The 16703-nt window shown below is 49.8% G+C and overlaps 1 protein-coding gene across 11 annotated transcripts in view; it reads left to right on the top strand.

Annotated features, from left to right (window-relative positions):
* Cracdl (CRACD like) overlaps positions 1–16703 on the top strand; it is a 108849-nt gene that overhangs the window by 69726 nt on the left and 22420 nt on the right. For 10 of the 11 annotated variants that reach the window (XM_060369882.1, XM_021631544.2, XM_021631541.2 and 7 more), the window contains 5 exons: positions 523–602; positions 5870–6038; positions 11234–11369; positions 11693–11854; positions 14669–14878. In XM_060369882.1, coding sequence (XP_060225865.1) covers positions 533–602; positions 5870–6038; positions 11234–11369; positions 11693–11854; positions 14669–14878 — 747 coding nt within the window. In that variant the 5' untranslated portion in view covers positions 523–532. Of the gene's footprint in view, positions 1–522; positions 603–5869; positions 6039–11233; positions 11370–11692; positions 11855–14668; positions 14879–16703 lie in introns of those variants that run through there. The other variant, XM_060369883.1, reaches the window with a different exon arrangement.

The following is a 16703-nucleotide window of genomic DNA, read 5'->3' as shown; positions in this document are numbered from 1 at the left end:
AAATCATGATCTCAAAGCATCGTGCAGCCTTTCAGAGGACACGCAGAGAGAATTCTAACCAAGCAGTATGCTACAAACACCAAAGTCAGGTTTCTTAGTGTGTCTGAAGAGAGGCGGGTTGGAAAGAGATGGAAACGTTCGTTATGATTATCCTTAGTTGGTGGGATTATGGGGATTTTTTTTTTTTTATCCTCTGCATTTTCCAAACTTGGTGCAGGAAAAACAGTTTCTTAGACTTCGAGGGGACCCTTGAAAGTCTCTGACCTGCGGTTGCGTTTAATGATGCCGTTAGGCTTTCTGGGAAATTGCTGCCGTCAGCAATTAGCAAGCTGCTTTCCTGCTTGCTGTTGTGTGGCCGAGGCTGTGGTCTGAGCCTGCTCTGTCACCCTCTCTGCCCATGACTCTGACTTTTCAGAGGCATGACAGGTGAGGGGACAGGCGGAAGCAGTCCCCACCACCGTGGCGCCTGTAGGTCACTCGGCTCAGCGTGCTCCTCTAACACGGATTTCTGTCTGGTTTTAGTGAACTGGACATGATTTCCGCGAGGGTGATGGACATGAAACTGCGGGAGGCTGCCGAAGGCCTTGGCGAGGATGGCGCAGGTGAGGCCCCCTGCTCAGGAGAGCTGGGTTTGGTTGATGGAGCTGTGCTTTGAGGCTGTGTTTGTGGAGAGGAGTTTAGCCCCACACCGGGTCGGCTCAGACACCCCAGGCCCACGCTGTCTCTGCTTACCATTTGTCACTGTCTGGCAATATCGCTCTCTTGCTGCTCTGGCAAAGCATGGGGGTTCTGAGTCTCGGTTTCCCTTTCCTGGGGGTAAGTGTGGCCCTGTATTTGACTTGAAAGCAAAGGAGCAGGGGCTGCACTTTCATGGCAGAGGCAGGAGGATCCCAAGTTCAAGGCCAGGTTGGGCTACATATAGAGGCCAAGGCTACATGGCTTCATTTATCACCCAGCAATTTCCAAAGGTATGTGGAGGAGGTTTTGTGAGCTGAGCTGATCCTCCAGAGAAAATAATGACATCAAAAGAGCCTTTGACCCTCTGTTTCGACATCTACCAGGCCTTTATCTCGGCCTCTGCTGAGCCGCTGTCCAGGCTCCTGAGTCAGCAGCAGAACACATTCCGAGAACAATCTCGGAATGGTCACGGCCTTGCTGTTTGTGTCTTCATTCAGCTGTGACACTGATGCCAAAAGGCACTGATCTCCCTCGGGGCACATGCTCATCCATTTCAGCCATTTTACTCACTTTATTTTGTTAACAGAGGTCTCCAACCCTCTCTTGCTTAAATTCGAAATACCAGGAGTCATTTTCTTTGGGTTAGGCCAGGAAGAAGAACTTCCCACGATAATAAACCCCGTGGCCAGCTGCTACCGTCAGACATTTAATTCAGTGACCTCTCTATTTCATATATAAAGATGGCTCGGTTCTGTCATATTTGAGTAGGTACAAATATAAGGTAATGGTATCTTCAGACTAACTCTGAGTGGGGAAATCGGTCCTTCAAACTGTATCATATCGTGGGACCCTGGCTCAGTGCTTTTTAAAATAAGAAAATGTTATAGCAAGTATTTCATGTTCCACAAAATAGCATTAAAATTTGGCCTGTATAAGTCACCATGAGGAATCAACTTTAGAAAATGAGAGAGTCGATTTACTGTACTTTTGTTTGTACTTACTGTTCTTTCGTTTGTGAACTCATGGTGAATAGACAAACTTCTCCTTCTTAAATTTTGAAAATCCTAGAAGGGAACTTGAGGTGAAGGTGAACTTATTGGTAGCTTAGACAGAGAAGTGAGTGCAGTTTTCCTTTAGTCTTTTACTCTGGAGTTTTGAATCTCATTTCCTTGTTGTAGCATGTGGGGGGTGGATAGAGGGATCTGAGGAGAAGGCCTTTCTTTTGATAAGTGACACAGTGGGTGTGAACTCGGACAAGCCAGCCCTTCTGAGCAGTTGTAGTACTTGGAGAGTCCAGAGTACCTCAAACCTTGAACTTGGGTCAGCAGCGCTCCTAGGTCAAACATGACCCCTTGGTGCTGGGCAGGAGCAAACTGCTGTCTTACCTAGAGCAGCCGCTGGGGAGGCGGAGACAGGACTTCCAGCGCTCAAGGTCATCCGTGGCTACACAGGTAGTTGAATGCCACCCTGGGATGTAGGAAGAGCCCTTTGCAAGCAAACAAACCAACCCAGAAAGACAGGGCTGGAGAGTTGGCTCAGCAGTTAAGAGCACTTGTTGCTCTTGCAGAGGACTCAGCCTCAATCCCCAGCGCCCACATGCGGCTCCCAACCATCTGGAGCTGCAGTTCCAGATCTGACCCCCACACATGGAGTTCTTCCACACACGCAGGCACAACATCCGTACGTGTACGATGAAGGGAGGTTCAAAACAGAAGAAAGGGAAGGGAAAGCAGGAAGGAGAGAGGCAGAGGGAGAAAGAAAAGAGCGTCATCCATCTGCACCTCACAGATGATCCAAAACAGCTCAGAGCGTGGTCCAGAAAGGACCGTGAGACTCCCATCCTTTAGAAGAACAGTGAGGTAAAACGTGTTACCTCCGGCTAGACCAGCGTTCTTAGCTACAATGCCTTAGTCTATACAGGAGAATTTTCTGAATGAAACCTCATCAAAATTTAAAACTTTTGTCTGTAAAAAACACTGTGAAGAAAACAAAAATATAAGTCACAGATTGGGAAAATTGTAAATCACATTGGTTAAAAAAAAAAACCATACATTGAGCATACATTTTAAACCAAAGTAAAATAATAATAATAATAAATAATAATAATAATCCTAATTTAAAATTGGCCAGGGACTTTTAAAGATGACTTGCCTAAGAATGTGGACAAATGGCAGTATCTATAGTCTTTAGGTGACACAAATGAAAAACTATACCTTTAAACTAAGTTAAAACTTAAAAAAAAAACAAAAAACAAAACAAACAAACAAAAAAACAGACAAGTACTGGTCACGATGCTTTTCCTCATAGAATACAAAAATGGCCTAGCCACTTTGAAAGACATTTTGGCAATTTCTTATAAAGTTTCTCACACACCCATATACTGAAGTATTAGCCTAAAGACAATGAAAAACTTGTGTTTACACAAAAACTAAAAGTGGTTTTATTGGTGATTGCAAGGTGTCCTTCAGTCAGCCACATGGCTCAGCCAGCCAATACACCTATGTAGCAGAATACTGCTTGTGGTAAAAAACAACAAACAAACTACGGGTGTTTAGTCACAGCCTGAATGGGTTTCTACGTGAAAAAAGCCGAAGCAAAGGCTGCATTCTGTGCCATGATCCACACCTTGGGACTCAACCTACGAGTGAACAGATGCTGCTTGTCATGGATGCGAAGCCGGGAAATGCCACAGACTTACGTTCCGCATCTTGGCTGAGGAAGAATTTGGGCTGGTCTGCAGATGCCAGGGTGACTTTTACCATCGCTTGAGAGATTTTAAACGATATTGCAGATTTTAAAAACACAGGGATTTTTTTTTAAAGTCAATGTAATTAGCAAAACCTCAGTGTTCAGTTTAAGAGCAGATTACACCAGCTCAAGACTACAGGGAATCATACTCCTCGGCTAGAATGCAGAGTGCAATGATGGGAAGAAGGGGCACAGCAAAGACGAGGCAGAGTTGAGCGGCGAGCTGTGGCGTGCCTTCACTCGGGCTCAGAGAGCAGGCGATGCCCGGAAATTTTCTAGAATTCTTCCAGATTATGTGTGAATATGTGTGTGTGTGTGTGTGTGTGTGTGTGTGTGTGTGTGTGTGCGTGTGTGCGTGTGTGTGTGCGCGTGCGCATATGAAACAACAATAGCCTAGTCCACAGATTTAAGATGCCCAGTGAGGGGCCGGAGAGATGGTCCAGTGGGTAAGAGCTATCGTTTGCTGCTCTTGCAGAGGAGCTGAGTTCGGTTCTCAAGGAAGCCACCTGAAACTCCAACTTCATGCCACCTGGCACTCTCTTCTGGCCTCTGCAGGCACCACATGTGCACAGACATCTATACCTAAATAAAAACAAATTCGGTAAATTAAAAAAAACCAGTGATTCCTAAGAGGAATAAATAAAGGCAGTAAAAATACAGTGGGAAAGATGCAGTTCAACTTAAGAGTCTTAAGTCCAAGGAAGAGAGGGCCACCTTCAGAACAAAGAGTATTGGCCGGTTTCTGAACTGTACAGTAGGACCCGAGAAACTGTGAATTATTAGAAAACATAACTACCAACGTGAGGAGGTATATGTCAGGCCTGGGAGGAAGCAGGGCACAAAGGCCCACGTTTGCCACTGACAACTGAAGAAAGGTAAATAAAACCTTAATCTCTCGCTCTCTGAAATTGTTAGGACAACTTTATTTTAAAAATTAGCAGAGATATAAAATATAAACTCAAAATAAAAGTGGCAGTGCTCAACTTGCCCTCTCTAAAACGGGGAGAAAGTGCATCGTTTTCTAAGCACTGTAGAAACTGTCACTATGGTAATCCATAAAGTAAGTCTCAACAGGTTTGAATAGAATGAAATTCAGAGTGCATTATCTCGCTACAAGGAAATTAGTGACAAGGAGACAGAAGGCTACCAAGTGCTTGGAAATGAAGACACAGATCTCAGAAGGCGTGAGCATGGCACTCAGAAAACACTTCTAACCAAACCTAAATGAAAACGCAAATGTCTGTGATGGGTAGAACATGACAGATCTGGAGGGAACTGTATTTCCTGAAATGTATGTGTTAGCAAAGCAGGGAAGGTTTTTAAATTGTAGGCTTTCCTCAAATGAACCTTAAAAAAAGAAAGAAAAAAAAAAAAAAAGCAAAGCTGGGCCTGGGGGTGTGGCTCAGTGGTGGAGGTCTGACCTGGCATTCTGGAACCCCGGAATTGCCTAATTCTTTTCACAAGCCATTGGCATAGTTGACCAAGGGAAAAGGAGGAGGCGCCACTACAGACACTGCCAGTGGCTGGCCCGTGTGTCCAGTGGTGACGTTTTACCGGTAAATTTGAAGCGTTGAGATTAGGTGAACTTTGGAGACAGCAGAGCAGCCTGGAGAGGTAGGAGAGTAGATCATTCCCGTGACCGTGTGAGAAGCTGCTCCACCAAACCAGGAGAGGAACCGACAGAACAGGAGAGGAGGCTGCTTAACTCCAGGTGCCTGTGATTTTGTACCCATGCAGTGCCCTCGGAGGCCAGCAGAGGGTGCTGAGTCGCCCAAGCTGGATTTTCCATTGGCATGAATGTGCACAGTCTTGGCGCTGTGCCATTTGCAGCTACACCCCTACTCCCACGGTCCGCGCCCTGAGCAGCGCCCGGGTGTCAAGACCTGTTTATGTGCAGGTCTCCAGGGACACCTGGTAGCTTGTTGACTACTCGAAGAGCAGGTGCTGTCCCTAGCAAGACCCCCTGGGAGTCTTTCCGCATAAACTCTGGACGGAGGATCATCTGCTCACAAGATAAACATTTCGTGCCGTGAAGGGAGGTTTCCATCAGACGTTGAGAAAACTGCCCTAGAATGTGCGTCCTCTCTGGAGAGACGTTTAGAGACGCCCCGGTGGTTAAGAGCCCTGGCTGCGCTTCCAAAGGACCCCTATTCGATGCCCAGCACCCACATGGCAGCTCAAACCGTCTGTAGCTCCAGTCCCCGGGAATCCGATGCTCCCTTTGCATCTCTTTGGGCAGCACCCACGTGTGGTGCACAGACACGCATGCAGGCAAAACGTCTACACACATGAACTTTCAATTAGAAAAGTAGAAACCAGCATTTGTTTTAGGGGTGCAGACCCTACATGTCGCATGTTCAGCCGAGCTGCCTTGTCCCCCGTGCCCACCACACACCTGTACTCTAATACACTCCTGCTATTTTTTTTTTTTCCATCTGCGTAGGAAAGAAAAAATCCAAATTCAAGACGTTTAAGAAGTTGTTTGGGAAGAAGAAGAGAAAGGAATCACCCTCGTCCACAGGAAACAGCTCTTGGAAGCAAAATCCAGCCAAGAGCGAGGTCATTCCCACCGAGCCGGGGCCGGTGGGCTACGACTCTGAAGATGAGCTGGGGTAAGTTGCTTTCAGGTGCGGCTGAGTTGGGAGCCTCAAAGAGGAGGGGGCCCCGGGCGCAGGAGGTGCCAGGCGCTCTGTTGCAGCGCCCCAGCAACCCTCCTCCCGTCCTGGGCGTTCCCTCGGGAGTCCTCAGCACATGGGGCGTCTGCTGACCTCCCAACACAGGCTGCAGAAAGGCGGGGAACGGGTTGTGCACTGGCCGCCCGCTGGGTGCTGTAAGCACTTAAAAGTTGACAGTAATCGGGGCTCGGGGGACGGTTCACCAGTTAAGAGCACTTGCTGCTGCTGCAGAGTCTGGTTCCCAGCACCCCCATTATGACTCACGACCACCTGTAACTCCAATTCTCCTCTCCCCCGAGGATGCCAGGCACTCGCGTGGTGCACATATGTACATGCGGGCACGTCACTCAGAAGCAGAAAAGAGACATGTAAAGCTCTTAAAAAATGATTTTACAGCTGGATGCAGTGGCACTCGAGGAGGCAGAGGCAGGTGGATCTCTGGGAGTCTGAGGTCAGCCTGGTCTACAAAGTAAGTCCAGGACAGCCAAGGCTACACAGAGAAACCCTATCTTGAAAAACCAAAAACTGAAAGAAATAATAATAATTTTATAGGAAGGCCTAGAGAGATGGTACCGTGTGGGTCTGTAATTCCTGGGCTCCTGGAGCAAGATGGGAGGCAGAGACAGGACAGACTCCAGAGCTCGTGGGTGAGCTGGCCCAGAGGCAGTGGTGAGCAGCAAAGGGCCTGTCTCCAACAAGTTGGAAGCTGAGGTTGCCCTCTGACATGTACCTGGGCACTGTGGCCCGTGTGCACCCCCATGCCCCACCCCCGAGATATGTTCTCTAAGAGCACAGCAGCTGCATAAGATGATGCTACGGATTGTAGCAGAAATGCACAAAATCAGCCATAGCATCCCGGGAGCCTGCCCAGAACCACACAGCAGAAAGGGCAGGATTGGGATGCGCACCCCCATTTAATTTAACCAAGGACGCTCAAGGACCTGAACACGATACCGGAAACACACAGCTCTGAACTTGACCGCTGGCTGACCAAATAAAGGCACGTTCTCTAGGACAAGGCCAGCCGGTGGAGAGGAAATGGCTTCTTGTCTGGGCTTAGCAAACTCAGACACACCAGGGATGGACACTCGGGCAGCTCTGGTGGACACAACTTTTATTGTGTAACTTGTGTTTCACCCCAGTGCAGTCATGGTTTGGACTGCAGAGAAGAGGCAGCTTGTAATATGTTTGAAGCATCAACTCTCCTTTCAGGATAAATGCCAGAGAGAATGATTGGGCTCCAGGGATGGGACGGGGCAGCCTGTCTCTACAGGCAGAGAAATTACACTGGCCACTTGGTGGCACTAGAGGACTGACGATGGACTCCCCTCCCCCCAGCGTTAGCTAGAAACAGAATGGGCACTTGGTACCTTGTAAGACTGCACACTTGGTGTGGGGGTGGGGGTGTCCTGGTTAGCCCCAGACGAACTCCAGTGTCCACTCCCGCCTCTTGGGAGTGATCCATCCAGCCTCTTACAGGAACCCAGGGAAAGTGGGCCGGGACCCAGGGTATTTGTGTATGTCTAGCACTTAGTAGGAACACGATTGACCTCAGGTAGTAAGAAGAGAAAGGTGGTAGGGTGCCGCAGAGAGTCGGCTCAGCAGTTAAGACTGCGCACTACAGAGGACCTGGGCTCAGGCCTCAGCACCTGCACGAGGTGGTTCCCAGCTGCCTAAGCCCAGCTGCAGGAGATTCAACCCTTCCGGCCTGCATGAGCACCCACCTGTAATGGAAGGCACCTGTACTCACTTGCCACAGCTCCTCCCCCCCGACATACACATAGGTAATTGAAGATAAAATAAAAAGGGAAACTTAAAGGTGATTAGAGATGGGGTCCAGTGAGGCCCTGGAAAGAGAAATCCCGTCTTTAGCGTCTGTGGGAATCTGCCACCAGCATCTGCAGCAGCTTCTACAAGGCACAGGCAGACCGTTCTTTGCTGGGTGACACTGGTGGCTTCGCCAGTGAGTGCCCCGCGCCCCTCCCCCCCCCTCCCTCTGCCTACAGAACGCCCTGCTCTCGGCGTCTGCTCTCAGTACGCTTGAGCTACTGTCTGTGTTCTTCCAGTCCTGCACAGCAGATCTTTACATTAGGGTTTGTAACAGTAGCAAAATTAGTTCTGAGGTCGCAACAAAATAATTTTATGGCTGGGGGTGACCACAACACCAGGAACTGGATTAAAGGCCACAGTGTTAGGAAGGCTGAGAACTGCTGCTTTAGAGGCGTGCTGAGCTTGAGCTGGAAGAGATGTGGGTGTCCCTGACGCGTCAAGAGGCCCGTACTTCCTGGCTATCTCCGCTTGACTGATGCTGTAACCGAGCACTGAACCCTGGGTGGTCACTGTCAACAGCCCACCAACATTTACCTGATGTTCTTAAAGTGTCGGTGGTCCACGTTCTCAGGGCAAAACTCTGGTGTCTCCAGTTCCTTTATTCATTTTACATCTTGCTGACCGAGTTTCTTCTCTGAAGAACTTTCCTTTATCAGGGGCTGGAGAGACAGCTCGGCAGTCAGAGTACTTGCTGCTCTTGTAGAAGACCTGGGTTTCGTTCCCAGCGCCTACATGGTGGCTCAGAACCCTCCATGACTTCAGTTCCAGGAGAGTGGGGTGTCCTTCTGTGACCTCCACGGGCACCAGGCATGCATGTGTTATGCACAGATGCAGGCAAACCCTCATATATGTATATGAAATGAATCTAAAATAAGAATTAAAAAGTAGCTTTCCTTTGTCAGCATCGAGAGCCTGAGATACGCTCTGTTCAGGAAAAGCAAACTGATTGCTTGGTTGATCCACTCCTGGAAGAATGGACCTGACATCTTCACACCTCCTGGTTGTGACCAAAAAAATTAGTTTTCTTTTATCCCCTAAAGGATCATTTCAAACACAGTGGATTTTTTTTTCTAGTATTTATTTAGTTTATTTAGACAGAATTTCACCTAGCCCAGAGTGGTCTCAAATTCACTGTCTCACCAAGGGCAGCTGAATTCTTCCATCTTCTCTCCATCTTCAGAGTATGTGTGCCAGCACACCCGTTCTTGTGAATGAACCCGGGGTGTTGTGTGTGGTTGGCAAGCCCTCTGCCAACTGAGCTGTGAATCCAAACAACTGATTTTGAACATACATAGTTGACGTGCTTTAACCTGTTAACAGTCTTTGTTCCTCACCTTGGCTACGAGGACCCACTTCCGATTAGCTGCCTGGCACTTTGGTGATGAGCCACTTCCGATTTGCTCCCTGGCTCTTTGGTGACGAGCTCAGCCCTCTCCGGAAGGCCCCTTGCTCTCCCTAGCAGGGAGAGGTCCCAGGTTAAAGCCGTGTATTTCCTGGTGTGGCTCTTTTTCACGATTCATGCTTCCTCTCTCTTCGTGTCCAGCTGTCTCAGCGATCACAGAGCGGCTGCAGTGGTCATGACTGCTGCTTGGCCAGCATCTCTTCTAGACCTCTACTGGCTTGAACTAAGAAATGGTCTATTTTCTGAGGGAATTCTGAGCAATTCATTCACTGACACTTCCAATTCCAGGAAAGATAAAACTTTTTACTTTTTTTTTTTTTTCATTTGTATCCTGTTTTGTGTTATTCGAGAAACTCGGCCTCTGATGAGTTTCTGTTTCCCTCCTGCAGCGAGTGACCTCCTTCACCATTTCCACCGTGACCCTCCTGCCTCTGTCCCCCAGTGCTGGGATTACAAGGGTGTGCCAGTGTGTCTACCATAAAATTAGGCTTTCCCCCCAGTCTTAGAGATTTCCCTTTTGACTGATTTTGTGTCTTATTGTATAACACATTTCATATTTCCAAAGACAAAACTGTAAGTGTTGTTACCTTTTTAAAAAATGTATTTATTTTTATGTACCTTTGGTGTTTGGCCTGTGTGTGTGTGTGTGTGTGTTAGAATGTCAGGTCCACTGCAATTTGAGTTACAGACCAGACAGTTGTGAGTTGCCATGTGAACCTGGGTCCTCTAGGAAGATCTGACAGTGCTTTAACCACTGAGCCATCTCTCCAGCCCCATGTGTTCTTCGACCTTTGATGCTGCTTCTCCATCTAGTTCTTTCCTTCCCACACGAAGAGGCCATGCTTGTGTATCTGCTTAGGTACCATTTTTTATTTCACGAGTCATTAGCAGGCACGGCCTTAGCCTTCAGAGTCGCTACTGGTGTGTGCTCTCTGATCTGAGTCCCTCTGGGTGCCTGTGAAGATGCACACTTCTGGATTTCCATGTGCAAGCTGACGATTACAGGCTGGAAAGGAAACAGGGTTGAGCTGGGGTCCTCAGTGGAAGAGCAGTTCCCTGGCGTGTGCGTGTACACACACACACACACACACACACACACACACAGCACTACGTACATGGTTGTGCAGTGGGATGGGCCTCACCTCAGAGTCCCTAGTGCCTCGTAGACGGCAGGATGCCGAAGGAGGACAGGGAGGGGCTGGTGCGCACAGGACAGAGCCGGCTTTCCTTCCTTATTGATGGTCTCGGGCATCTCCTTCCACCTATTATTCAGCAGGCTAGGAAAGCCCGACGGCTCCTTCCACATCCTCTGAGAACATTTCATGAATGTCCTGCGAGTTCGGTTTTGAATCAGGCCCTTGGGCTTGGAACTGGGCCTTCGTGTTTCAGGTCACAAGCGCAGTGGTAGGATGTCCACACGGTGCCAGGGCGTCGGCGCAGGGAGCAGCTCTGTAGACCTGCAGCTCTTGCTTCTGTGCTCTGGACCATCGTGGGGGGAATGCTGCTTTGCCTCCAGCCTCCAGCCTCCAGGTTATGGACAGCACATTAGCTTCGCCCGTAGTCTGCAACTTCCCGGGACATCTAAGACAGACTCCCACGGGGCCCAGCCTGCACCACGCCTTCTTCTCCTACAGGCTTGCTGTCCCGGACTTGGTGCCTCCAAACTTTGGTTTTCCCACTAATCAAAAAAGTCTCCCACAACCTTCCAATCTCTTAGGAAAATGCGCTTCTGTAGGTTCTGACTAGCATTTGACAGTGCCAGGGCCGAGTGAGCCGCTGCTGAGTGTGTCAGAGGTCTTGCGGAGGGATGTGCCGTTCATTCCACTTTCTCACTCTGAGTCCCTGGGGTCAGGGGCAGGTGGAGGTGGGCAGATGCTCACGGTGGCTCTTTCTATCCTAGGGAGTCCCGGGGCACTCTGGGCAACCGTGCCCTCTCCCACGACAGTATTTTCTTTCCTGAATCGGGACAGGACCCTGCTCGGCCTGTGCGGGTGTTTTCTCAAGAAAACGTGTGTGACCGGATCAAGGCCTTGCAGGTGAGTATTTGCTCTGCCCTGACACTTGGGTGTCTGTCCAGTGTTAATCCAGGTGCTTCTAAGTGATTTCAACGCAGCGTTTCATACAATTGAAAGCAGAGTCACAGGTTTTTCACAGTTCTGTCAGGCAGGCCAGTTAGTCACATCGTGACTCAGTGTCGGTGACTACCTCATGAGAACAGCAGTGAGGGATCTGGGGACATTCAGGTCACTGTACAAGGGGGCTCAAGTTATTTCCGGGATGAATGAATCAGAGCAGGAAGAGTTGTTGCTAGGTGCCCATGGTGCAAATACTAAGAACGGCTACTGTTCCTTCAATCCAGCTAAAGATACAATGTAATGTGAAATTGGGCCCACCGCCTCCAGGAGGCCTTCCCATCAAGCGGGCAGAGGAAACGGCCATGAGCTCTGAGGATGACGGGCTGCCCCGGAGCCCCCCAGAGATGTCCCTGCTGCACGATGTGGGTCCAGGCACGACCATAAAGGCAAGTGCGGGCTGTGCCCTCCAGCGGTTCCACCCACAGCTGCCGCTGAGCGTTGCTAGAGCTCTGGAGTCCTCCGTGCCTCCCTGCAAGGCCAGGAGTGAGGGAGGCGGCACTGTTGTGCGCTTGTGCGGTCAGTCTATGCCGTCCACTCTGTGCCTTGTCTTTCTTATCCTGCCCAGACCCCAGAGTGCCACTGAGCACCTCCCCTGCTCCCATGACATTGGCCAGAGGACAAAGAGAGCAGTAAACAGGTAACAGCATTCAGCTCCGTGCCCGAGTCCTGACCCCGGGAACCTGTTGGTTTGGGCGAGTCACATGAAGCCCTCTGGGGAAAAGGCAGCTGTGGATGTCTTCCCAGGAGTGTCTGACCTCAGCCACAGAAGAAAGTGACTCTAAGTATTTCCCCATAGACTCTAGCCCATGAATAAACACCCCAGCATGCTCTTGATGCCATTTTTGTTTGTGGCAAGAACATTAATATCTATATAATGCGTTCATATATAGATGACAAAACAGATGGCCATTTTCTCCATAATAATGTGCCATGCTGAGGGCAGATGAAATGTAATTTGGAATGATCCAAATTACATTCACCCTGGAAAAACAAATAAGAACAGAGTTTGTGTCTGATAGCCCACATGCCCTGGGGTCACATTCACCCCTGGCCTGGCCAGGGTGTTGCTTACAGTGAAACTATAGTCTTAACCACTTCTGGGTTGCTTGGAATTGTATTCAGCTACCACTCCACTTTGGAACAAAGAATCTTACACACACACACACACACACACACACTAGTTTCTTTCGTAGTTGTGATCTCCCAGAATACAGCTGAGGGGAAGGTAGGAGTGTGGCAGGAACTCCCATGAACTACCTAGAGAATTACTCCCAGAATTTGGCTTCAGGGTAAGCACCTCCTGCTCACAGTCAGAGGGGTCTGGGGACAACAGGCTACCCACAGCCATTCCTCTACTCCAGGAAGGGATAGATGGTGGGAAAGGGATCTGTCCTGTCGCCTACTCCGTGGAGTAAAACTGCGCCTGTTGGCAACTTAAAACTCTCCCGTGTGCAACTGCAGAGCCCCTCCTCCGCAGCCGGAAGCCGCGGCTGTGTGTCAGGCCCTATGGTGGGAGCCCCTGCTTGCTCACCTTTGCCTTTACCCTCCTTCCTCCATCCCCCCAAGGCTCTGACTCTCATAGCAGCCATTTTTGTCTGCAATGGGCTGGTTGGGGTGGGCTCGGGGGAGCAGTGTCCTTCACTGAAGACAGAGCTCAACTCCAAACCTGATTGCCACTGCAGCACGCAAATTTAATTAGCCCAACGGGGTCGCTTGAGCTGGGCCAGCACTTTCCTAATCTTTTATTCCAATGGTTATTACTTTTTATTTAAAACAAAGTCTGAGGTTGTATCAGTTATTAAGTAGTTTCCTCAGTCTGCTGTCATCATAGGAAACCAAACTTTGGGGAGGGTGATGCATGGCTGTGAGTTCAAGGCCAGCCTAGTCTATATATTGAGATCCAGAACAGCCAGCACGACATTGAGATACTTTATTTAAAAACAAAACAAAAACAAAAATGTAAATTTAACGCTAACGTTTAGTCCAGTAGAAACCTGCAGGTTTTTGTTTTGTGTTCTCATATTTCTGTGCCTCCCAGCTTGTTTAAAGGTAGAGGGGCTGTTCTCAAGGCCTAGCAGAGCCCAGAGAGATTCTCTCTCTCTCGCCCCTTGAACTGTCTGTTTTCATGTCAACAAGCTAGAGTCATCAGAGAGGAAGGAGCCTCCGAAGAGAAAATGCCTCCATGAGATCCAGATCTCAATTAGTGATCAATGGGGGAGGGCCTAGCCCACTGTGGGTGGAGCCAGCCCTGGGCTGGTGGTCCTGGGGTCTATAAGAAGGCAGCTGAGCAATTCATGGGGAACAAGCCAGTGAGCAGCACCCTCCATGGCCTCTGCATCAGCTCCCGCCTCCAGGTTCCTGTCCATCATCAGACTTCCTTTGATGATGAACAGCGATGAGGAAGTGTGAGCTGAATAAACCCTTTCCTCCCAGCTTGCCTTTGTCACGGGTTTCGTCACAGCAATAGGACCCCTAAGACACCCCACATGTATGCTGTATGTGCTGTAACACCCGTGCTTTGTTCTCAAACGCACCTTTGCAAACATCCTGCTGATAGGGCACCCCAAGAAGAGGCCCGCTGTGTTCAGGGAGGCAGGTGTTTCTCTTATCCTTCCGCATGGCTGCCAGAGGCCTGTCTCCCACACTGGCAACACATTTGCTCTTTGCTGACTGCCAGCAGCTCCCTGCTGAGGTGTAAACTAGTACCGAATGTGTCTGTAGCTCACTGTATGGTGGCTGAAGGCCAGACTCCCCGTGAGGTGAGGCTGCAAGGAGCCTTTGGAATGAACAAAGACAGCTTACCAGAAACAAAGCCTTTTGGGGGCAGGGGGGCTTCCTGTGACCTACCCCCCCTGGTATCTCGCTGCTGGGCCGCATTTCCGGCTTGACAGCAGGTCCCTCCATCCCTAGAGACCCTGGGCTAGTCTGTTGGTTGGTAAAAGTAGCTATGGAAAGTCTTCCTGTTGAGAGAACCCTGCTTCATGCGGCCTTAGGGTTGCGCTCACCCTTTGAACTCCCAGTCATCACCTCTAAAGCGATACTCTTGAAAAATTCGCCATCCAGAGCCAACAGAAAATATGCTTTCCCAGGATGGCCTCAAGACAGCGCAGAAGCACAGCAAACGAGAGGCGGTAGGTTGGCAGTCTCTGCCCCTCGACCCTAAACTAACGCTTGGTGTGTTCTCTCCCTGTACCATGAAGATCCTGGTGTCCTCATCCCGGCCGCCGTCTCCCGACCCCATGAGTGATGCCACCGTCTCCTCTCGGACCTTGGCTGGCTGCCTGGCACCCGTGGTTGACTTCAGCCACCCTCCAGAGTTCTCCTCCTGCCTGGACAACTCCGCAGCTAAACACAAGCTCCTGGTGAAGCCCCGCAACCAGCGATCAAGTAAAATGAGGCGACTGTCTTCGGTAATTGTCTTCCTCCCCCGTGTAGGCCTGGGGTGGGCAGGCATGACAGTCCTCCTCCCATTGCCTGGCCTCACAGCTCTTCTGAGCACCTCCTTGGCGGGTAAGATCGCCCTGCAGATGCTAGTCTGACCCATCTTTTGCGCCTTGAATCCGACATCTCTCCCCTGTATAAACACCCCACCCTGACCTTAATACTTGCATGGATTTGTTCATTCTAAGAATACCAAGAATCCTCCATGTCATGTGCCAAGCCTGACACACTCCATTCCTAGACTCCTCTTACCCTGATGGGGTTTAGATGCTTCAGCTCTAGAGAAGGTGAGGGGCAGGGGGAAGGGGCCAGGGGAAAAGGGCCAGGGGGGAGGGGGCAAGGTCAAACAGAGTGATTCACACCGAGAAGGATTTAAGAATAAAATCTTCCCTTGTCCTCAAGACACAACTGCAGGTGTTGACGGCATTTCAGCTGGAGACAAATGGGTTTCAGGGACTGCCTAAAGAGAGCGAGTTTACTGTTTGGCATGTGGGAGGTGCTTTGTCGACTCAGGCTGACAGGGGTGACTTTGCAGGAATCCGTACGGGGCGGGGGCTGTTCCTTAGGATTAGCGCCACCAGGACACTTGTATGTATGTCCAGTGTGTACCCAGAGCCACATGCTATGGGAACCTGAGGAGCTCCAGGAACTCCAGACGTGGAGTGGGGTGAAAGTGGGGTGGGAGGGAGCATCCCCACTTGCTCTCTCCCACCCCCAACAATGCTGCAACTCTCTTTAGCCTTGAACTTGACTTCATCCTGGACTCCCATTTTGTAAAGGAACAACGACAAAATAAAACAAAAAATCCGATGTAAGTTGGCCCGGGAAAACAGGAAAACACAGTTGATCCTTAATTTAAACTCCTTCTCTCCCCTCCCTTTTCCCCTTCCCTGAGCAGAGAGTGGGCATGACTCTCTCAAGTTCTCAGAGGTGTCTACATTTTCCTAGTGGTCACCACTGCCCCTCCGTTGGCTTCAGGAGCTGTGCGAGAGACCACCAGAATACACAGCCGCCTTGCTCAGGGATCCTAGGGCTTCTCTTCCTCAGAGGCTTTCCTCACACCCCTGACTGGCTTTCACATGCTCCCTGACCTGATTGCAGTGTCAGGAAAGGGCCACATACTGCCCCTTCAGCTGCCTATCTCCACAGAGACCCGATTCTTTGGGCTCCAGTGGACAGCGAGGTCCTACTTTCCCCTCTCCTTTGATCCCCCATAACATGTGGGAGCTCTCTATCTCTCCCAAGCTCTGCCGCACAGCCATCATCCTCAGAGCTACCCCAGCACTCCCTTCCAATCCATGAGGCTCTCTTTGCTAGTGTATTTTCAACTATGTGGCCAGAGTGTAAATTCTTCACTCTGTGCCTTTAAGGCTCTGAATCCTTTATAAGCTCTAGAGCAATGGTCCTTAAGCTGTGGGTCACAACCTCTTTGTGTGTGTGTGTCCAACGACCCTTTCACAGGATTTGCATATCAGATTATCCCGTATATCAGATATTTACATTATGATTCATAACAGCAGCAAAATTACAGTTATGAAGTAGCAACGAAATAATCTTATGGCTGAGAGTCACCACAACATGAGGAACTGTATTAAAGGGTCGCAGCATTAGGAAGGTTGAGAACCGCTGGGCTAGAGTAAAAAGGGGGTCAGGGAGAATAAGGGCTGGAGAGATGGCCTAATAGTTGCCATGCAAGAGGAGCAGAGTTTGGATCCCCAGAACCCAAGTAAACGCGTATGTGGCAATCCCCCTGTGATTCTAGCATCAGAAAAGGTCCCCAGAGCAAGCTGGCTT

The sequence above is a fragment of the Meriones unguiculatus genome, chromosome 16 (genome assembly GCF_030254825.1).
Source record: "Meriones unguiculatus strain TT.TT164.6M chromosome 16, Bangor_MerUng_6.1, whole genome shotgun sequence".
In the NCBI taxonomy this organism is placed as follows: Eukaryota; Metazoa; Chordata; class Mammalia; order Rodentia; family Muridae; genus Meriones; species Meriones unguiculatus.
The sequence above is the reverse complement of the archived record's forward strand: the minus strand, read 5'-3'. Positions and strand labels throughout refer to the sequence as shown.